At 46.4% G+C, this 17,465-nt stretch overlaps 1 protein-coding gene across 1 annotated transcript in view; it reads right to left on the reverse strand.

Annotated features, from left to right (window-relative positions):
* The window catches only part of GPX7 (glutathione peroxidase 7), a gene marked incomplete at its 3' end in the record, with an annotated part of 42,497 nt that extends 25,630 nt beyond the window's left edge, over positions 1 to 16,867 (reverse strand). Inside the window, 1 exon segment of the mRNA XM_036757550.1 lies at positions 16,653 to 16,867. Coding sequence (XP_036613445.1) covers positions 16,653 to 16,823 — 171 coding nt within the window.
* Between the last annotated feature and the right edge of the window lie 598 nt (positions 16,868 to 17,465).

A 17,465-nucleotide genomic window follows, 5' to 3' on the forward strand; every position in this document is an offset into this window, starting at 1 on the left:
GAGACCCACAAACCTGCTTTCTCTTCTCTACCTATCCAAACCCTGCCTCCCTGGTAAGCAGTGAGTCATAGAGCACGTCCTACATGAAGCCTTCCCTGATCCCCCTCCCTCTGCCTTCACTGATCTCTCCCTCCCCTGAACTCTTCAGCTCATTATATCATCCATCTTGAGCTGGAAAAAGATTCTCATTTTACAAATGAAGAGAATGAGGCACAGGAATGTTAAGTGGCTTGCTCACAAAGCTAGTAAGGGTCTGAAGGAAGCTTTGAACCCATCTTCCTGACTCCAAATTCAAAGTTCTGTCCACTATGCTGCTGTTGCTGTTCAGTCATTCCAGTCATATCTGACTCTTAATGACCCTATTTGGGGTTTTCTTGGCAAAGATACTGGAGTAGTTTGCCATTTCCTTCTCTGGCTCATTTGACAGATGAGGAAACTGAGGCAAACAGGGTTAAGTGACTTGCCCAGGGTTACACAGTAAGTGTCTGAGGCTGGATTTGAACTCAGGTCTTCTTGACTCCAGGGCCAGTGTTCTATCTACTGTGCCACCTAACTGCCTTAGATGTCTCTTGGTTCATCTGCCTTGTTTTCCAGGGGAGAACATTGTGATATCTAAGCTCCCATTTCCCTGTCAACATTCTGTGTTTCTCTAAGTCTTTATTGGATAGTCACCCTGTGCCCAGAGTTGTTGTTGAGGAAGAAGAAGAAGAAGAAGAAGAAGAAGAAGAAGAAGAAGAAGAAGAAGAAGAAGACAAGTTCCTGCCCTTGGGGAGCTTATCTAGTCTTGCAGCTATCATGTGGTGGAAAGTGCCTTGGGTACAAGGCTGACATGAGCACCTTGCCACTGTTGGAAGCTCCAGGAGGTTGCTTTCCTTTTTGGGGCTTTCAGTTCAGCAAAATTCAGCTAGACTGAGATCTCCTCCAGCACTGGGTCCTGTGAAATTGAACAATGAAACTTCATATATGTTCAAAGCGAGTGGTAGAAGCTGCAGAAAGGTCTGCAGACAGAGTGGGCAAGAGAACTATAGCCTTTGAGCTTGGATGCCTAATGCTGCATTTTCCAGATCAGGAAACAGCTCTAGAGAGGTGAAGCAGATTTCCCAAGGTCCTCCACCTACGAAGCAGAATGAACTGGGATTTGAACTCAGCTTCTTAGACTCCCAACTTGGTGCTTTTTCTATTGTACCATGACGGAGAAGAGGTGAGTGGAAAGGGTGGACTTCAAAGAGATTTTCCTTCAATATCCAATTCAGATGCTGCTCTCTTCATGAAGTCTTTGATTCTCTTTCCCCCCAGTCCCAATCTCACCATGTTCAGCCCTCTCTTCCACACTTTTCTCTCTTACCCTCCTATCATAATTATATCTTGCTCTGCTTTTAGATTGTAAACCCCTTGAGGGCAGGGCCTAGGCCTCTCTGTCTGTGGAGCTCCAGTGCCTAGCCCAGCACATAGGAAATGGCATTTGATAAGCATGCATCCAAAAGGAAGCAACTTTGGGACATAGCTGGTACTTTAATGCTCAGGACGGATGCATGCTGAGCAGATGGATGGGAGGAGAATAGGGCTCTGTCCCCACACAGCCTTCATTCATTATTTATGGAGGGAGTCTCTTCTATACATATAGCTGAGTGAGGCAAGAGACAGATACATAGAAATGGCATGCCTCCTGCCTTGAAGGAACCTATAGTTTGATCAGAGACAAGACCTTCAGACAGGGGAAGTTACACAGCAAATATCACTGTTCAAGGGAAGACACAAGGCAATATAGGATGAAATGCCACATTAGTGACACAAAGTACATGCCAAGTTTAGAAGTAGAAAAGTATAGTGGATGGGGCACCTAGGTGGCCTGACCCTGGGTTCAAATCCAGCCTCAGATATGTACTGTGTGACCTTGTGCATCACTTACCTTGTCTGCCTCAGTTTCCTCAACTATGAAATGGGGATTATAATAGTTTCTATGTCCAGGGGTTATTGTGAGGATCATGTGGGATGATGTTTGTAAAGCACTTAGTGTAGTGCCTGGCACACTGTCGGTGCTAAATAAATGCTTGTTCCTTTCCTTTCTAAGGCATCTTCCAGCTCTGACTTTTCATCCATCTCTCTCTGCTCCCTATTTTTCAGGAGAGGATTATAGATCTTGAGCTAAAAAGGAGATTTAAAGACCACCTACTCAAACTCCATAATTTTACAGATAAAGAAACTGAGTTTCAGAATGATTAACTTGCTCATGGTTGGTCACGTATGACTTAGTAAGTGTCAAAAGCAGGATTTGATGATTTGAACCAAGTGCTTCCTGATTTCGCATCTGGTGTGCCATCCACCATCCACCATACTGCCTTTGCTAGGGTCAGCACTCCCTCTTGGATTATCTGTGTCCAGACTCCTCCTCTTCCTTACCTACCTCACTGATGCCCAGGACAACTTAAGACTGCCCCCCTGAGACTCTCCTCTCCTAATTGATGATTGTCTCCAAAGACAACCATGTTAAGAAGGACCCCAGCCATGTTCACCTCACTTACCCTGGACTCCTTCTTCACCTGCCATAGACTTTCTTTCTTCCCATCCTCATTTTCCAGCTCTCCTTTGTGTTGTTTTCTCTCATTAGAATGTAAGCTTCTTGAGGACAAGGATTATCTTGCTTGCTTATATTAAATACTCTATTCACTGATCTATGGCCAACCATTCATCTATCCATCATCCATCCATCCGTCCATCCATCTGTCCCTCTATCTGCCTGTCCATCCATCCATCCATCCATCCATCCATCCATCTATCCATCATCCATCCATCCGTCCATCCATCTGTCCCTCTATCTGCCTGTCCATCCATCCATCCATCCATCCATCCATCCATCCATCCATCCATCCATCCATCCGTCCATCCATCCATCCATCTGTCCGTCTATCTGCCTGTCCATCCATCCATCCATCCATCCATCCATCTATCCATCCGTCCATCCATCCATCCATCTGTCCATCTATCTGCCTGTCCATCCATCCATCAGTCCGTCCATCTGTCTTTCCATCTGTCTGTCTATCCATAGCTACAGTGGTTTGTTTGCCTATAGTTGCACAATAATCAGGAAGCAGTGTGGGGATCAGGAACCAGGCTGTTTCCAGTCTCCCAGTCCTAGGTCCTTTCTGCTACATCTGCAGCTAACAAACCAGTGCTCTGCCTGGGACTAACCTCTCAAGGTCCATTTGCATTCCTGTTCTATCCTCAGGGATGTCTGTAACTATTCCCAACTTAGCAACATCTGCAGATTTCATTAACATGCTGTTTATTTTCCTGTTCCAACAAGGAATAGAGATGTTAGGCAGAGCACGGCTTCACTGGCTCCTTTCGGAGTCCTGGGAATGCCCTCCCCATTCCTTTTTTTTTTTTGTTGGGAGGTGACAGAGATGTGCCTGCATGGGACCTGAGAGGGAGCAGCTGCTGGGGGCTCACTGCTCCCCTCCAGAGACCCTTGTTCCAAATGGAAAATTCTGGCACCTGGAGCCCAATCCGTGGAGCTGCTTGTGGGGGTGGGGAGGCTGTCTAAGGTGAGAATGATCCTGGGCAGGCAGAGGCCATGAGCGCTGAAGAGGCTGAGGAACAGAAAGGCCAGGATGCTCAAAGTAAGGGGGGCTGGGAAAGAGTAAGAGCCCAGCACCGAACTGAATGGGGAGGAAGAAAAAGAGTGAAACCTCTCTCTGAGTAAAAGCCATTCACAGAATTTCCAAGTTGGAAATGATCTCCATGGTCATGAAATCCAACCCACACCCAAAAGCAATCTCCCACAGCCAACAAGAAGTCAACCAGCCTCTGCTTGAAGACCTCCAAGAAAGGGAGGGGCTGGTCATTCCACTCCCACACAGCACATCGCTCATCATTGGGAAGGCTTGTCCTCCCAGGGAGCTAAACCTGCTTCTTCTTCCCTCCCCTCCCCCATTGCTCCTGGTTCTGCTCTCCAAGAACACAGCACACGTGTCTGTGTTTCCCCACAACAGCACAAGATACTTTACCAAAGGCTTTGCTACAATCTACAACCACAGTATTTCCCTCATTTACCGGTTGAGAAATCCTGTCAAAATGTAAGTGAAGTAGTCTGGCATGACCTGTTCTGGATGAAGCCATGCTGGTTCTTTGGGATCACTTTCTCCTTTTCCAGATGGTCACCAACCATCTATCTAATGATCAGTTCTAAAACTTTTCCCAGGAATTGGACTCTCTGAGGCAAAAGAGGACAAGTCTAATCCTTGTTCCACATGATAATCTTTCAAATGCTTGACAACAGTGATCGTGTCTCCTCTGAGTTTTATCTTCTTCAGACTAAAGTTCCCCATTTTCTTCACCTGATCCATATATGAGGTCATCTCAAAGGCCTTCCCCACCCTGGTTGCTCTCTTCTGGGCACTTTCTATCTTACCAATGTCCTTCCTAAAATGTGATGCTCAGAACCAAACACAACACTCTAGATGTGGCATGACCGGGGCAGGAAATCGAAGGACAATTTTGCTTCCTTACTTAATGCAGCCCAGAATAACATTTTTTTTTTTGGAGGGGAGAGGTCATCACATCATACTGCTGAGTCATTTTGAGCTTGTGGTCCACCAAAACCCCTAGATCTTTAAAAAAATAAAAAGCAAACTATGGTCTAACATTGTCGCCTTCATCTTATATGTGTAAAATTGATTTTTTTTCAACCCAAGTGTAAGACTTTACATTTATCCCCATTTAATTTCACCATCTTAGATTCAGCCTTGTGCTCTAGATAGTCAGGATCTCAGCTCAAGACCAAACTTCGTACTTAATGAAAAATTGAGGCCTTTTGTTGAGAGTTCCCTCTTCTCCCCTCCTCTTCATCTCACATCCCCAGATGCCTTCTGCCATTGACTCTTCACCCCTTTTTCTCATGAAGAAGTGGCCCTTCTCTTGGCCAAGGCAAACTCCTCCCATGCACAAGTGATCCTATCCCATCCCATCTCGTCCTTTTCATCACCCCCGCTCCCTCACTTATCTTCTATTTCCCCTTGTCCAACATGCCCATGTATTCTTTCACCCCACTAACACTAGCTTTAAAAAAACTCCAACCATCCCCGCAAGCTATCATCCTATATTTCTCCTCACTTTCCCAGCTATACTATTCATGAAAACTGTCTACACTCAATGATAGCTCTCCTTCTACGTGGCAGATGGCTCATTCCTAGGCTTCCTTCCTGGATCTCCATCTGGGTCATGCCCACTAACCATAGGTTAACCCATGGATTTGTCCTAGGCCATTTTCTCTTCTCCCTCTACAGTATCTCTCTGGGTGATCTCCTAAACTCCCATAGGCTCAATTATCATCTCCATGCAGATACTTAGCAGACCTATATATCTAACCATAGTCTGTCTCCTGTGCTATAGTCTCACATCAGCAACTGCTTTTTCAAAATCTCAAATCGGATGCATTGTAAGCATCACAAATTCAACATGTCTGAGACAGAGTTCATCTTTTCCCCAAAACCCTCCTCTCCTTCTCAACTTCCCCATTACCACAGATGGCACCACCATTGTCCCAGTCACTCAACCTCAGTGTCCACCTCAACTCCTCACTTACACTCCCCCCACATAGTCAATCCATTGCTAGGTCTCGTCTTTTCTGCTTTTGTATCCTTTGTGGACATTCTCTTCTCTGACACAGCAGCCAATTTAGTTCAGGCCTCCATCACCTCATGACTAGACTATTGCAAGAGCCTTATTATTTATCTACCTGCCTCAAATTTCTCCCCACCTCAATCCCTCCCTAACTCAGTGGCCACAGTCATTTTTGTAAACTGTAGGTGTGACCATGTCACCTTCCTCCTTACTCAGTAAACTCCAGTGGCTCCAAAACAAATTTGTCTATTTGGCATTTAAAGCTCTTCACAACTTTGTCCCTTTCTATCTTTCCAATTTTCTTATACTTTACTTCACTCCAGCCATACTGACCTAATTGGTGTTCCCCGTACAAGACCCTATATCTCCTGACTCTGTACCTTTATACTGGCGCTCCCCCCTGCCTGTAATGCTGGTCCTCCCTAACTCTGTTTCTTAGCTTCCCTGGCTTCCTTCAAGACTCAGCTCAAAGCCCACCTTCGGCAAGAAGTCTTTGGCAGTCCACCCCTTCCCCACCATTGCTAGTACCTTTCATTTACACCATATCTATCTCTCTATCTACATACATACATGCATGTTTCTACAGTATGTATACATGTGTATGTATTGTATAAACCTAGTTATTTACATATTGTCTGCCCATTACAAAGTAAGCTCTATGAGGGCAAGAACAATGTTTTTGTCTTTCTTTGTCCCCAGCACTTAGCACAGGGCCTGGCACATCATAAATGCTTAATCAATGCTTCTTGACAGGTTGATTAATGAATTCCTTGTCACTGGAGGCATTATGCAGTTAAAGGGTAGACAAATAAACAGAAGATGCCAGAGAGAGTAAGAATTATTGTACACGGCATTTTGGTACTAGGCTGTCCAAGGGAGGTCCTTCCCATCTCTGAGAGGCAGAGTGAATAGAAAATCTTATCCTTGAATTAAAGAAAGCAACTGCCTGAGTACAGAGGAGACATGGCTAGAAAGCAATTCATGTGAATAAGACCTAAAGGTTTCCTGGATTGCAAGCTCTGGATGAGTCATCGATGAGACACAGCAGCCAAGGCAGCTTAGGGGATTTTAGGCTCCATTCATTGAAGTACAAGATCCAGAGCGAGGGAGTTGATAGCCCTTCAATTCTCTGACCTGGTCAGACCACATTTGGCATATTGTGTACAATTCTGAGAGCTGCAATTTCGAAGGGATCATTAATAAGCTGGAATGTCTAGAAGAGGGCAACCAGGATGGTTTGGGGACAGAATAAGATGCAAGCATGGGGGATGTTTAGCCTGGAGAAGACTTAAGGCTGGACAGGGTAGGTGTGGGGGAAGGGCATGGTCACTGCTTGCAAGTATCTGGAAGGCTGTCACGTGGAAAAGGGATTTGACTTATTCTGCTTGGCCCCAGAGAGCAGAACTATGAGCAAGGGGGAGGGGAGTGGAATTAGAGAAAAGCAGATTTTTAGCTCAATGTGAAGAAGAGCTTCCCACTTCTGGCTTTGGTGGGAGAAGATTCTGTAGAAGAGAGGACAGGAGAAGGATTTGATCTGAAGGAGGAAAAAAAGAGAAGGAGACTTGGAGGGATCAGGGGATGGATGGATGGATGGATGGATGGATGGATGGATGGATGGATGAGAATTCATTAAGTGATTACAATGTGCACTGTGCTCAACACTGGGAATGCAGAGACAAAAGGGAGGCCCTCATTGAGTATCTACTAGGGGAGTGGGAGCCAGAAAAGAGCTGTGGTCCATCAGGTCACTGGATGGTCAGAAGAGCTCGAAGGCAGTCACCGTCATGCCCGTCCTTCCATATGTAGGTGCATTACTGATTTGATTTCTGAGCCCAGGATCAGATCATAGATCTAAAGCTAGAAGGGGCATTAGAAACCATCTAGTCCAACCACCTCATTTTACAGATGGGAAAACTGAGACCCAGAAAAGTGAAATGTTTTGCCCAAGATCAAACAAATTGTGATGTGGCAGGATTTTAACTCAGGTTCTCTGATTCTTTTCTATCGTACCAGAAGACATAGAAATCCAGGAGCGTGAGGGGGTGAGGGGTGAGGGGAGGAAGCAGGGTTATGTTTAGTACAGTTGCCGGCAAGCCTCTTGGGTAGGTCTTGGTTTCCTGTGGCCGGATGGAATGTGAAGCCAGGTCTGGGATGGCTAGAGAGAGTGAGTTAGGTGAGTTTGTGCTCATTCAGTCACTCACCAATCAGGACAGCTCAGCCTCGGGGCAGAGTCCCAATGCAGAGTGGGAGGAGGGGCACAGTCTCTGGAGTTCATGGCCCAAAGGTGGCTGTTCCCAGTGGGGTGAAGACAGTCAGTGGCAGGGCAGATGGCAAGATGCCCAGATAGTCTCCTGTGGCTGGGTGAGAATTGTGAAAAGGGCCAGACATGGAGTTTGGGGAAGGCAAATTTGGGTGGATGTGGAAGTTGAAGTTGAAGGAGGATGAGAAGAAGACAAGGCTCAAGCTGAGATGGTGAGGCTTGAGCTGAAGAAGGATAAGAGCTAGAAGTGAAGGAGACAGACGAGTTGAAGGAGATGGCCTTGACGTTGAACTGGGAAGAACTTGACCTTGAGCTGAGGGAAAAGAAAGCTTCAGGCAAAGAGATCTAAGAAGAAGGAGCAAAATAAGTTGGATTTGAAGGAGGAGCAGAAAACAGGCTGCTTACAGAGTATTGTGTTCAGTTCTGGGCCCCATATTGAAGAAAGATGTAGATAAGCTGCAGTACATTTGGAATAGGGTGCACAGAGTGGGGAGAAGAGTCAAGACCATGCTCTCAAGGAATGTCTGAAGGAGCTGAGAATGTTTAAGCTGTAGAAGAGGAGTTCCAAGGGGAATGTGGTAGGGGGCTTTAACTTCCTGAAGAGTTTTTATAGAAGCAGGATCAGACTTGTTCTGCCTGGCACCAGAGGGCAAATCTAGGAGTGACAGGTGCAAGTTGTAAAGATACAGATTAGGCTGGATGTTGGGAAAATATCAGTGAAAGCTAACAGTAAAGCAGGCTGCCCCAGGAGGTCATACATTTCTTCTTATGGAAGGTTTTCAAGTGGACATCGAATGACCATATGTCACATATGTTGTAAAAGAGATTCTTGGTCAGGTATGTGGTAGGCCAGATGGCCTCTGAGGTCCCTTCCAACACTGAGATTCTGTGAATATGAGAACCCAAGCTGAAGGACAACTTGAGAAAGAAGAGGTGAGCTAAGACATAAGAAGAACTTTAAGGAAACAAGGAAGACAAGTTAGTCAAATGAGGTAAGAAGATAGTAAGATAAGGGAAGGGAAGTTGGTCATGGACTGATGTCAAGGTACTGATGAGGTAGAAACATGCCATCAAGCTAAAAAGGTCCGAACACATTGAGAAGTCAGTCAGCAAACATTTATTGTTTATTATATGTCAAGCCATGTGCTGAGAACTGGGGATACAAATAAAGGCAAAAACAGTCCCCACCCTCAAGGAAGTCACATTCTAATGGGGGAGATGGTGTGTAAATAACTAGGTACATATGAATTATAAACAGAGTAGATGAAGCTAATACAAAAATTCCCCACAGTTTGAAAAAAATTCTCCAGGGGATCTACCAATAAGAAAAATCAAGAAATGGGGATCTCACTCCCAGCAGGTATGGAGAACAAGGTGTAATTTGCAGGAACTGGTAGTTCCATTTCTACCATGGCCAAGTGACTGCTATCTCTCTGAAGTGGTAGATAGGTATCTTGATCTGTATCAGGAGGTTGGAGGGTAGGAGAATGTGACACAGTGGAGAAAGCAAAGGAGAAGGATACTTGGAACTCACTAACAGGTATGAGGCACTTCCTGAAGAGAAAAAAAACTGAACCCTCTTTACTGGAGGGCATCATTCAAGTAATGCCCAGCTACCATCATTTAGAAAGGGTCAGAGGAAAAATAGGGGACTAATAGTTAGCAATTTCCTGCTGGGGGGTACACAGGCAACCATTTGTTAACTCAATCACAAAAATAGAGAGGTCTGATTCCTTCCCTTGGTATATATTCAAAATGTGACACAGAACTTTAGAAGACTTGTCAAAACAGAAGACTACTATCTCCCATGTCTGGTGATACTCAGATACTTCGAGAAGGAGTCTTGAAAGCATTGCTAAAAATGATGAAAGCTCAGGCAAGAAATAAGATTTTAGGAGGACAGATAGTATTTTCATCACTCTTGTGATAGAAGGCAAGGGCTTCCAATGAGAAAGTCAAATTTGAAACATGAATGAATGGTCCAAAATATGGTGTCTGAGAAGGGGATTTGGAATTCTGGACCACAGCTTAAAACACAAAAATGACAGGCTCCTGGCCAGGGATGAAGTACACCCACCAAGGAGTGATAAGAATCAGTTTGCCTGGAGTCTTATTCTAATTGAACTGAAAAGGACAGAGGGAGAAGAGAATGTCCACCAAACTAGATATTGTGCCAAGCAACTACAATGTAGCTAGAGGAATAGCAGTAGAGATACCAGTAGTTCACAGGTGATAGATTTTTCTTAAAAAAGAATCAACAATAAACGCCTCAGATAGATAGATATATGCAAATAGCATACAGTGGCACAAAGTATCGGTATCATTTGTATCACTGAGACTTGGCTAAATGGGACCCCTCATTAGACCATGGGTATGTCTTGTTAAAAAGCAACAGAATAGATAAAAAGCCTTTTATAACATTATATATTAAGAAAATCAAATATCACATACGTAATATATCATGTATACATATATATGTAAATATTAAGAAGATATAGTTATGAGGAAATTTAGGAACCAAAAGGGAAAACATGGTAGAGAGTATTTGGGAGAGATCAACAAAGGAAAAATTAGAAATTATATGATTGGTTGAATGTGTTATGGACCACCAGCAGAAAGAAGAAATAGCTGAGGTCTTTGGACAACAGATCATAGATCTGGCATAAAGGCATGATATAGTAAGATGGATAACTTCAGTTAACCAGACATCTGCTGGAGCTCTTTTTCTGCCAAAAGCAGAGCAGTTAATAATTTCTTGACTTTTCTCCATCCTTCAAAAGGTAGAGAAACCAGTAAAGGAAATTTCTCTACTGGCTCTGATTCTCATCAACAAGGGGAAACCGGTTGCTGGGGTAGAAATGATGGGGACTCTGTGGGAGATGGTGAGAGGTGGCTATCTTAGAATTTGCAGTACAGATGGAGAGGAAAGCTGGGTAGAGTTGATGCGCACATTGATTTTATCATAGGAGAGCATATTTCAATAGGTTCAGAGATAGGACAGGTAGGATTCCATAGCCATTTGGGGATCAGTTGAAGGAATTGGGACTGGTTATCCTGGAGAAGACTCAAGGGGAATGTCATAGCTCTCTTCAAGTATTTGGAGGGCTAATGGATGAAGAGAGAATGGATGACATTTGGTCTGCTTGGCCTCCAAAGGACAACAGAAGCAAAGGGTGGAAATTGCAAGGAATCAAATTTAAATTTAATGACAGGGAAACCTTTAAAAAGTGGAATGGGCCCTGTGAGGTGAAGATCTTCCTTACTGGAGGTCTTCAAGCAGAGGCTGAATGACCACTTGGGGATGTTATTAAAAGGTTTTATGCATTAGATACAGGTTGGATTTAGTGAGTTCTGAGGCCCATTTCCAACTATAAAGGCTTGGGACATTTCATAGGGTCTATATTTCAGGTCACAGTGGGTTGCAAGGTCCAGTTTATGCATCCCTTTGATTGGGATTGGAATTTGAAAGCTACCTACTGTCAAGGAAACAAAAATATGGCCATCTCTAGCCCAGAGAGTCATTTTTAATCATTGAGTACCTGGAAGGATGAGGACCTAAATTAACCTTTTAAAAACCTAGTATGATTAGAGAAACACTGGGAAGGCTGTGTTAATCTTCCAAATTATCTCCACCATCCAGATGCTGCCATGTCTTACATGTTACTTTTAGCCATCCATTCTTTTCTCTCTCCTATGATCCCCTTGTCAAATTCAAACACTGAAATAACAACCAGGTGAAAGCTATGAGAATACATAAGGCAGAGGAAGGCGGCTGGGGAGGAAGTGCAGGAACAGAAGAGTAAGGTAAGGCTCTGGAATGTCAGAGCTGTCCAAACCTCAAGAGGGGCTGGGGTCCTTCTCATAGGGAGCATTCAAGAGTGCCTGGATGCCATGTCAGTCCTCACATCTCTCACATCTGTCCCCTTCTTTATACTCACACAGCTACCACTTTGGTTCAGGCCTCCAGAACCACTCATCTAGATTATTGCAACAGCTCCCTAATTGGTTTCGCTGTCTCAAAGCTCTCCCCACTCCACTATACCCTATGTACTGCTGACAGAGTAATTTTCCTCAAGTGCAGATCTGACCATGGTACTCTCAAAAGCAATTCTATTGCCTCTAGAATAAAATAGAAGCTCCTCTGTTTAGCTTTAAAGTCCTGCACAACCTGGCCCCAACCTATCTTATCAGACTCATTACTTTATCTCCTGGCTTCTCTTCGAAGGGAGGCTCTTTGAGAAAGGGGTCTAGACTTGATGCGTCCACTTGCTCTTCTACATCTCCTGCAGGCTGTCTTCTGATTTCATTATCGAACTGACACTGTTCTCTCCAAGGTTACCAATGATCCTTTGATTGCCAAATCTCATGGCCTTTTCTGAGTTCTCCTCCTCCTCTCTACAGTCACTGACGCCGACAGTTGCCTTCTCCTCTCTAAGATTTTGTGGCAATACTCATCCAAGGTTTTCTTCAAACTGGACATCCTGTAGACATCTCAAATTCGACATGTCCCAAATAGGTCATTATCTTGCCTCTTCCCAGCTACTTTGAGGGCGCCACCTTCTTCCCAACCCCCCAGGCTTGCGTCTTCAGCGTCATCCTCACCTCCTTACGTGCAGTCACTCCACATATTCCATCCACTGCCCAGTCTTTTCCTTTCTACATTCACATCTCTCATGTACATCTTGTCTCCACTCACACAACCATGACCCTAGTTCAGATCCTTGTCACCTAGTGCAGCAACCTTCTAACTGGTTTCCTGCTTCTAAGTTTCTCCCTACTAAAATCCATCCTCCAGGAAGCTGCCAAAGTAATTTTCGTTAAAGCATAGATCTGATCATGTCACCCCCTGCCCCTTACTCAATAAACTCCAGGGGCTCTCAGTTACCTCCAGGATCAAATATAAAGTCCTCTGTTTGGCTTTTAAAGTCCTTCCTACCTTTCCACTTTCCCTTCCACTCCTCCTCTATGTATTCTGCCATCTAATCACACTGGCCTCATTGCTGTTCCTCTCACAGAACTCTTCATTTCTGATCTCTGCCTTTGCACTGGCCGTCCTCAATGCCTTTAATGCTCTTCCCCATCACTTTCTCCTTCCCTAGCTTTCTTCCAGACTCAGCCCAAAACTGTTATCTTCTGAGATTAGCTTCCATTGACACAGACTAGATCCTGTATGTACATAGTTAGTTAGTGTCTTCCATTTGCATGTGAACTCCTTGAGGGCAGGGGCCATGCAGTTGTTTTTCTTTGTTTCCCTAGCACTTAGCCAAATGTTTGTTGACTGAAAGCCAATGCTTTCCTTCCCAAATTATCTTGTACTTGACTACTTTGTAAACATTTGTATTTATTCTTTCCATATTTATTCTGTATGTAGATATAAATGTCCTTGTCTATCCCATTAAAATATAATGAGAGTAGCAATGTTTCATTCTTGGTATTTCTGTCCCCAGTGCTAGCACATTGTCTGTCACTCATATGGTTGGTGTTTAATAAATGCTGATTGGTTAACTGGGGATGTCACAGTAGAGATTCTGGTTCAGGTATGGGATGGACTAGGCTCCTAGCTCTAGAACTGGAGGGAACCCCAGAGGCCATTTATTCCAGTCCTCTCATTTACAAATGAAAAAAACCAAGACTCACCAAGGGGAAGTGACTTACCCAAGGTCACATAGGTAGTATAATGGCAGACTCAGGATTTGAACCCAGGTCCCATCAATCCAAAACCAGCATCCTTTCTTCTCTACTATACTGCTTCCCTAGATGAGATCTCTTTTAAGCTTAAGATGCTCTGAGTCTCTGAAAAGGGGGAGAAAGCAAAGGGCAACAACACAGAGCAGGGCACTAGACCAACTTGGTCCCCTTCAGGATTATGCCCAGGACTGGGGCAGCTGGCTGCAGGGTCCTAACCAGGCAGCCACTAGCATGGGAACTGCTGGGCAAGGTGTCAGCTGCTTTGCTTGCTCTCATCCTACCCTTCCTTTTTTCCTGCATCCACAGCACCTAGCACATAGTAGGCACTTGAAAGAATGAATGGATACATGAATGAATGAAAGAAAAAGCATTGACCAGGCATCTACTTTGGGTCAGGCACTGTGCTAGGCCCCTGGAATCTAAAGTCCAAGCCCAAGTAGTCCCTGTCTTCAAGAAGCTTACAGTCTAGACAGAGGTGAGGTGGGGATGGAGTCAAGGCATGGGGGGACAACCCATGCAAAGACACAGAGGGGGAAGATGGGATGCTTTGTGCAAGATGATCCCATTCTGGTAGCAAAGGTAGTATTGAGCTGCTTAGAATAAATGTTGAAACCAATTTAATTAAATTGTATTGAATTGACCTATCATAGCATCTTGGAAAGACCACTGGCCTCAGAGCCAGATTCTGGTTGACCTGGGTTCAAGTTTGCCTTTAATTTGCAAAAGGCACCACCCCTCTGGACCACCCCTCTGGCTTCTACCTCTGTCAAACTGAGAATGATGATAGAGATGGTGTCTAGGGTCCCTTGGGGCTTTAATATTTTGTGATGTCAATACTCTTTCTTAGAAAGGGAAGGGCCTTCAGAAGTCACTAAGTCACAGAAGTTGAAGGGACCTTGGTGGCCATTTAGACTTATGATGGGATACATTATGGTGGGAGAGGAATCCCCACCAGAATATATCCAAACAGTGGCCATCCAGCATCTGTCTGATGCTTCCATCGAGCAGAAGGCAGCACATTCCACTTGGGACAGCTCTGTTCAGAAGTTCTTGCCTCAAGCCTTCAGTTCTGCTTTCTGGAGCTATTCGGAACACATCTAACTCTTCATCTAACTCTTCATCCCTTCAAAGCCATAATGACTTCCTACCCTTTTTTCAAGCTAGGCATGCCATGTTCCTTCAACTTAGCATCATATAACATGGACTCAGGACACTCGCCCATCCTGATGGCCCTCTAGCTTATCAATGCCACAAAACTGAGGTGAGTGACCAGGGAGGGGATAGTGGGAGATCACCTCTTTATTCTTGGAAGCTGTGCCCTTCTTGAAATAGCCCCAAATTACCCCTCACCCAACCCTCTCATTTGACAGCTGGAGACCCAGGGAGGTTACTTGCCTTGCCCAGTCCCATAGAAATGTCAGAGATGGGATTTGAACTCAGGTCCTTTGAGTCTTGTGCTTTGCCACCCTGACTCCCACACGAGGCTTCTCCTGATCTCATTTTCTAGTTTATTCAGCATTTACTTTGCATGTATTACATATTTAATTATACATGCGAGCTCCTTGAAGGTAGGTACCAGGTGGTTTTTGCCCAGGCTCCCCTAAAGAGCCATCTGTTAGCAGAAGGGTGCTCCTAAGTCCAGTAACTGTCTGGGCTCTCTCCCAGCTCAGATGCTTCTAATGACTGGGCTACATGTTCTATCTATCCCTACCTCTCATGTGTCCAGTAGAATGTATGCTTCATGACAGAATGTTTGGGTTTGTCTTTGTATGCTCTGCACCAAGAAAAGTGCCTGGTACATTGCTTTTCAAATTAGATTGGTTTAAACCAGATTGGGTGAGGAGGTCACACAGCCTAGTAACTGTCCAAGTCAGGATTCCAAGGCCAAGTTCCTCCTGACTCCAAGCCCAGCTCTCTCCTTCCACTACATCTGGGGAATTAGACTAGTTCCGCTGGGCCCCAGAGCAGTGAAGCTGCTGAGGCCAATTCATGCGGGATATCAGGAAAGATTTCCTTCCACTCAGAGCTGTCCCTCTGTGGCCCAGGCTGCCCACTTTTCCTTCATAGGAGGCCTTCAGGCAGAGGCTGGATGACCAGCTGTTCTCCACTGTGTAGGACTCTTGCTCTAGTATGCCCCAGGGCCCAGACTAGCTGGCTTTGGAGGGTTCCTCCAACTTGGAGTCTCTGTAACACTGTGGGAGTAGCACCAGCTCCTTCTGGTGCCCACCTGGGCATCCCCACCTGCTGCCAGGGCCCTGGCTGCCCAGCGCAAGCTCATTTGCATCCAGGACAGCCCGGTCAGGTTTTTCCTATTGTACAAATGAAGAAATGAAGGCTGGGAGAGAGGAAAAACGATTGGATCAGATAGCCAGCTCGGTCTCTGCCAAAGTTGGTCTCCTGGTTTCCAACAGTGATCTGCCCACTAACGGGACAATGCTGTCTTGCCATAAATGTGTCTCCCTCTTCATTCTCTCGGTAACCCCGTGAGAGCGGGAGCGGTGGGGCAGGAAGCAGCACCTCCATTTGGCAGTTGTAGAAACTGAGGTTCAGAGAGGGGACAGCACCTAGGTCCGCCCCAGGGGACTAAGGCTGTGGTCGAATGAGGCCTGAGGGCCCTTTTCCTTACAGCTTCGGTCTTCAACCCCCTTGGAAACTCTGGGGGTGGGAATGGGGCTGAGTCCCTTCCCGGGGCGGGGGCGTGCCACGTAGACTCCACGGCTGCGGGCCGGCCAAGGGAGGCCGGTGGGAGAGGGCCGGGCAGTTAGCGGAGAAGAGTTCAGGAGGCCAGGGCTCTAAGCAGCTCTACCGCTTTGGGGGGAAATCCGAGCCGGATTCCAGCCGCTCGAGAGGCGCGCCCATCCCCCCTCCTCCGCCCCCTCCAAACAGCCCCCTCCCCGCCAGTCCCCTCCATCCTATCTGGATCCTGGGGCTGGGCCCGAGTCCTACGGAGTCATGCCCCTGCCCCAGAGCCGGCCTGGGCCCCTCGGAGTTGGGGCCTGAGGCCAGGGGCCAGGCAGAGTTGGGAGTGGGAGGGGTGGGGGTGGGGGCGGATGGTGAATGCTCCGGTGCCCCACGCACTTACCGAGCCGCGGTACTTCTCCAGGGACACCCACTTGCCCCTGATATTGACCACCTTGAAGTTGTAGAAGTCACTCTCCTTGGGCCCCGGAGTGGCCGGGGAGGCCAGGAAGAGGAGGAGGAGGAGGAGGGGGGCTAGGGGGAGGGGGCGACAAGGAGTCTGGCGGCCGAGCATGGCTCAATTCGGGGCGCTGCAGCAGGGAGGGCTGGCGGGCCGGGCCGGGCCGGGTAGGAGGAGGAGCGCAGGAGGCGGTGGCTCGGGCTGGGCTGCGTGGCGCTGCCCCCCCTCCCCCCCATCCCCGGAGCGCTCGGGTCAGCGGGCAGCCTGCGGGGCCCATGCACTAAGTTTAAGTCCAAAGGCAGCGAATGGGGAGTCCCAACCCAGGGCTGGCCAGGGCCTGGTGGTGACAGGACAAAGAGCCCCAGGGTGATCATACACATGGAGGTGCTGCCGATTCTCATTTGACAGAAGAGGAAACTGAGGCCCAGGAAGGCAGAGAGGCTCACCTAAGGTGCTCTTCCTAATAAGTAGTAAAGTGGGGTTTAAACCCAAGTCACAGGATCATGAGATTTTAGAAAGGAACTGGAAGAGGGCTGAAAGGCCAGACCCCTCATTTGACAAATGAGGAAACTGAGGCCCACACAGGCGAACTAACCTGACCAAGATTATATAGAAGGTAAATGGCAAAGCTGGCACTGGAACTCTGATCCCTCGAATCTGAACTTTTCCTAGGCATCGCACTTCCAGGAAACTTGGTAATGCCACTGACCAGTGGCTGGTGGGATGCAACGATCCTCTGGGTTTGTTTCTGAGGAT

Source organism: Trichosurus vulpecula, chromosome 4 (genome assembly GCF_011100635.1).
Source record: "Trichosurus vulpecula isolate mTriVul1 chromosome 4, mTriVul1.pri, whole genome shotgun sequence".
Classification (NCBI taxonomy): Eukaryota; Metazoa; Chordata; class Mammalia; order Diprotodontia; family Phalangeridae; genus Trichosurus; species Trichosurus vulpecula.